Genomic DNA, 6,000 nt, shown 5'->3' with positions numbered 1-6,000 from the left:
CGACCTCTGCTCCTTTTTCTTCAATAAAATCTACTACTCCTCCTCAAACTCTGAATCCGTTACAAAATGCATTGCGGTTCCAGTGAATAGGTTTCTGTGCTGAATTTTTCCACAGGTGCATTAACTGGTGCAGCAATGCATTTCACTGGACAATTTGAGTCCGTATTTCTCCAAACTAATGCGAGGCTGGACATTTCTAGCAAATTTAAGGATATACGCTTGAAATGCTCGCTGTCTTCAAATTTGCAATAACGACATGCAACTTGAAAGTCATAATTATATTAACTAGTGAGCATTTGCTAATAACTGAACACATTGAGGATTACTGGCATATTTTGATGTTTAATAATTCGAGGCAGTGGTCACAGAAGGGTGCGGTAGGAAGAAAGAACTGCCGCGCCAATAGGACAACTACTTCAAATAACGATAATTAATGACTGGCTTTTTGTTTTTTACGTTATTCTCGATGTTGCTGTTCTAACTTTAGTCTCTCTGGTATTCTGGTACGCGATGGGCCGCAAGTAAGGGTCTGGCATCTTGAAGTGAGCCCTATGCTGTAGATGGCCTGTAAGCGAATGTATTCTGTCACAAGGTCAATCAGCTGTGATCGCGATTGAGTACAGTGTTTTCCTCGATTGAATTTTTTTCTTCCTTTCTGCAGCTGTTCTTTCCCAGCGAGGAACGCACTCCGAAAACGCAGCTGCCAAGCTCCACGAAGCGGATCGTCGTCGGCCAATAATTTCCGCTCGACTCGCTGCGTCCGCCTGTATACGCCCGACCGCGTTCGATAGGCTGTCGGACAGCGTAATTGTTATTGCTCTTTACGCTCGGGATGAGATGGGCCAGTGTACACGGCAGAAGCAAGCAGCCGAGACTGCACTGCCATTGTTCACTAATTCCTATCCGTAGTCGACGAGCCGCCAACACCGCCACAAAGCGGTCGCGTGCAGTACGATGCTACGAACGCGAAGTGCTGCCGAAGCTGCGAGCCTTTGGCTTCAGATGCTGGCGCTCCTGGCGCAGAAGTTCACCGGCTTTGGCTTGGATCGATCTGTCTCGGCTCGGCTCCTTCTCGATGCTGCCAATGCGCATTCTCCCCTTGCTCTCCTCCATTCTTCTTTCTTTTTTTCTCTCTCTCTCTTTTCAATGCTCGCTCACTCGCATTTGAACAGAGAGCATGAGGAGAGCAGGGTTAGCGTCGGCCATTTTGTATACCGTTAGCGCGCAAATGTGGCTCTCCCTTTAGGTAAACAGGGCACGTGGTTAATTATTAAAGGTGCCGATGAAGCGCGGACAGTTCTTAAAATAAGTTGCAATAACCATCTCACTGATGAAGCCTTGCCTTCGGCGCGATAAAGGCTCCAAAACGTCCAACGATGTCGCTACCATCGCATACACCGTGATTTCGCCGTGCCCGTAGCGTCGTCGAGCCAACAACGTTGCCCGTTGCCGCGCCGCAGACTGCAGACGTCGGGAGCCGCGGGACGGAGTTTTTTTCGTGCGGGTGGGCGCGCTTTCGTCGTGTTGTGCCCCCGCGCATGCTTCTTCGCCACTTTGATTCCGGTGCATTCGGTGTTAGCGAGGAAAGTAAAATCGACTGTGAAGAAAAATAGAGGGTCAATTTGGACGGTTAAAATAAACAAAGAAATAGATTCAGGCGCAATGCCCTCGGGACTTACGCGGCGTCGACATCGCACGGTGGAGCCCGAACCGTGGGGTTGCGAGTTGCCGCTCACCGCTTTGGAATCGTCGGCTAAGCGGCGTCGTCTTCGTGGCCGTGGGGTGAGCCTGTGAACGGCAAACCGACCGACCTCGCTGAAACACCGAATCGTGGTTTGAACAGCGATTGTTCGTGCGCGTGGTTGTGCTGGGTGGGGGAGAGAGAAAAAGTTACGAGTGCTGTGACTTCGTGGTGGTGAACCTGCCCGCAACAGCTGTGCGAAATGCGGCTGGCACGGAGCAACGTGCGACTGCTCGTACTCATAGCGTTCTACTTTCTCTTCATCGTGATTGGCGCATCCATTTTTTCGACGATTGAGGCACCACACGAGAACTCGGTGATCCGCAAGTTGAGAGCCAAGCGTGCCGCTTTTCTGGAGGAGCACCCATGCGTCAAAGGTACGACATGCATGCTTTTTTATTTTTTCTCTCCTTCGACGCACTCTCGCACACTGCGTTTTTCAATAACTAGAAGAGGCGCATCGTTGATTCCCCATGGCTTATTTGACTCGTGTTGATTGTAGATACAAGCAAAATATCCGAAACAGAAATGCTTGGCGATACTACTGCGTGTAACTACTGCTCCTTGCCCGTAACCCCGAAGCGTTACAACAGCCTCACTGCATCAATATTTGTTGCTCATTTGCAACGAATAGATCGAACTCAGCAGCGACGTGCACTATGAACTCACAAAGTAAATTGTTCTTTGCAGCGAAGTATCCCGGTTGTTACGCTGCATAAACATGGAACCTTTTCCTCAAAGTGGCGTTCCAAATATCTCTCAGCGTATGCGCTCTCTTTGGGGTGCTATCGCGAATGAATGACCTGAAACACAATTTCGATGCGAGATATCATTGACGAGGCATCCACGTTTGCATTATTGTAACATGTGCTCTTGCAGACCTTGTTGACTATTTACAAGAGCACTCGTTACTTATTGTTAACGATTGTTACCTGTTAGTATTTGTTCAGGTCGCGTATTTTACGTTATGCAATGACATTCGTTGCTAGCAGAAGATCCAACATCATATGAACACTTTGGTTTGTTATCCTTGGAAGACCCGAAGGCAGCTCTGGATCATGGTAGTGTTTAATATTGCTTTTTATCACTGGCTAGTATGTCAAGAACGTGAAAAACGTAGTATTTGTTTTGATTGACCTCGATTAAATGTGATAGGCGCCAGCATCACACAGAGACAGTAACTGCTCACATTCCTTGTCGCGAAAGCCGATTTTCTTCGCGAGAAATCAAGATCGCGTCTTAGCCCGGCCCATTGATCCTATATACATCCTGTTTTTTCATGTCAGCTTGCTGTAGTCGAAAATAATTTCACGCGTGCTTTTCGTCTTCTGCGACATTAAAACGGTCTCGATCAAGTTAGCGCCAATTTTCACGCAAGCTGATGGAAAGAATACGCTTATACAACTACGACACAGTTCTGCACTCATCGGAGTTTTATATCCGGTATGAATATTTTAGCTACCGCTTCCTTGTTAATACTGAAACGGATGGAAGGTAACATGCGTTATAATGTACAAAGAGCCGCGCCAGCACCTACTGACATGCGGTTAATAGGAGCACGGTACAGCTCCAACTCTTCTCTGAACAGTGCCGCACTCAGTTACGCAAAATTTACGCAGTTAAAATTTATACAGAGTTACCCAAACAGGCGAGTCCTCGTTTACAGGGACAAAGCCTGTAGTACGCGGATACCGCATGCGAATGCAACAGCTTGCGCTCCCTGCACGACTTCGCCACACCTGTTGACTCTGGCTGGCTGGTCACGAATGCCGCTTGATTTTCCTTTCTTTCTCGAAGGTCACGACATGGCTGGCGTTGTGTCGCCTTACTTTCACTAGTCACTGGAGTAATGAATTGTCGCATACACGAAACAACAAACCGCCAAAGGAAGCCCTTGTGGGTGCCTTCGTGTACTTCCCCCAATATCCAGCGGAAGCTTTTCGGCAATGAATTCTGTTCTTTCTGTTCGCGTCTCATCAAAAGAAGAAAAAGAAGAAAAAAAAAGAAAAGCTTTCAGAAAAACGGTAATAAAATGCGAAGATAAAAAGAAAAAAAAAGGAACTGCTCTTCCCCGGGCAGAACTTCGGTTCTTCGTTTAAATGCATTGCTAAAGGATGAATTTTCTAGTTAGGCAGTCGCTGACGCAATTCCGTGAAATTTGCATTTAGAAAAATCTAACTTGAAAATGGAGTGTGCGGGCGGCGAGAACCACATATCCTCAAAATTTTGACGGGACATGTGATTGATTGATATGTTATGGTAGTGGAAAGGTTGACCACAAATATGTCACCGTATTCTCCACAACGTTGAATTATTGTATGAATGAAATGATAATGTGAACTGAAGCTCCCGTCCTTACTATTAAGTGCGCTACCACAGACACGGCGCAATCATTTGCAACTAGGGCAATTGTTGAGCACCGTGGCTCTAGAATAAAAATGAATGCCAAAAATTTCAGGAATTGCGTCTGTTTTAGAGCCCGCCGATCAGACGAATTTGTAGAGAGCGTTCAAAGCAGACGCAAATTTTCATCCCACGTTCACATATGCATATACAAAATACAGTTACTTCGTGAATAAGACTTCTGCAAAGCTCAGTAGTCTGACATAACAGTACCATAAGAATTGACTCTCGGACGAGTTCTTTCATGATTAATGAATTGCAGCGCTCGATAACGGGGCGATATACAGCTATGGCGCATTTACAACGCTTTATGTGTGTTTCACATCGTTACGTGCTCGTGTGCTGCAATTTATTGCACCAGTATCCTCTGTGACATCGATTCGCCATATCAAATGTTGTGTAACTGTAAAATTGCAGCATTCTAAATTTTGAGGACTGCTGTCGTTGCGAAGTCGTAAATTTGTAACTTGCGTTTTGCCAGTTCAGTTATTTCCATCGTTGCTCACAGCTCACTGAGATACGAGAAGAGCAAATGAATGCACAAATCAAACATTCCTCTTTACAAAGGTAAGATCTTGATTTCATATCTTCCAGAAATTAAACATTTCATTCTTTATACATTCTTATATTTATTGTAAGAATCTCATTATCGTATCATTTTATACATCCTCTAACGAGAAGTCTCCTAGATAGCGTGGATTGTGGACCTCGCTCTGTACCAAAACGCTTTCTATCAATAATCTAAACTTGAAGCTTAAATCGACGAGGCACACGCGTATCGATAACATTTTTGCGTCACTCGTGAATTAATAGGAATATCGGCCCACCTAGGGAGGGCAAATAGGCTGAGAAAATTTTGTTGTGGTGACAACAAATATTTCTGTCGCCGTTCAGAACTCGAAGCTGTCGTCACCTTTCAAATTTCAATCTTGGCGACAGACAGACGAAGTCGGTCGTGTCAAATCGACAAAAAAGTTCTGTCGTAAAAGCGTGATGCCCTGGTGTTGTGACGGCAGAAGAGAAAGCAGTTGTCTCAAGAGAAAACACGGAAAACATGTGGAAAACAACACGGAAAATAGGCAGTCAGAAATTAATCGGCTTGCGGCAGTTCAGTTGCACGCTGTATGTATACGAACGGGCGGCAGAGCGTTTCCAATGCAGCCTATAGTGTGCCAATTAAGGGAGAACAGGGAGAACCGGCAAATGGCGCACCGGTGAGGAGTTCGAACCGGCGACTGGAACAGCGAGAGTAGAACCGGTTGAACCGCTGAAAAACATGTGGCCCTGTGGAAACCAGGGTTGCCAACTCTTAAGTCCGACCCTGTCAGTGCCAGGAACCGCTAGTTTGTGCTTACAGCAAAGTTACACAACTATATTTAGTCCTGCGATCCGCGATTTACAACAAGAAAAATGCAATACTTACCAGGCTAACACGGCCACTAATACAAATAAATGGAGGTACTGTGAATGGTTGGAGTCTATACAACAGAGCTAGAACAATAACAAAAACAAGACTGTCTTTCTGTATACGACACTGCAACGCAAGCCAAAAGATATGAATGCGCAACCGAGCTGTCGGGCAATATAAAAAGGAAACCTGGTTTATTGGTTGTTAATAAGTGGATAACAAGCAAAATTCGAAACATTTGGCCGGACTGACTGGGTGAAGTCGGGATTCGGGACTTTCACTCAAAGGTCACGCTGCATTCGGGACGGTTGGCAACATAAGCGGCAGCCTTTTCCTCATACTTCTCAGTGTCAGCTCTACGCTTGAAAGCACTCCGTGGGTTTTCGTGGCCTCCTAGCTCAACAGAGCCGCATTCAAACGCTTATCCTGGCCGCGTACGAGTGCCTCG

General features: G+C 46.0%; 1 protein-coding gene across 1 annotated transcript in view; it reads left to right on the top strand.

Moving 5' to 3' along the window:
• The first annotated feature begins 1,801 nt into the window (after positions 1–1,801).
• LOC135920776 (potassium channel subfamily K member 1-like) overlaps positions 1,802–6,000 on the top strand; it is a 278,635-nt gene continuing 274,436 nt past the window's right edge. Inside the window, exon 1 of the mRNA XM_065455032.1 lies at positions 1,802–2,118. Within this exon, the coding sequence (XP_065311104.1) occupies positions 1,944–2,118 (175 nt within the window). The 5' untranslated portion in view covers positions 1,802–1,943. The remainder of the gene's footprint in view (positions 2,119–6,000) is intronic.

The sequence above is a fragment of the Dermacentor albipictus genome, chromosome 7 (genome assembly GCF_038994185.2).
Source record: "Dermacentor albipictus isolate Rhodes 1998 colony chromosome 7, USDA_Dalb.pri_finalv2, whole genome shotgun sequence".
Lineage (NCBI taxonomy): Eukaryota > Metazoa > Arthropoda > Arachnida > Ixodida > Ixodidae > Dermacentor > Dermacentor albipictus.
The sequence above is the reverse complement of the archived record's forward strand: the minus strand, read 5'-3'. Positions and strand labels throughout refer to the sequence as shown.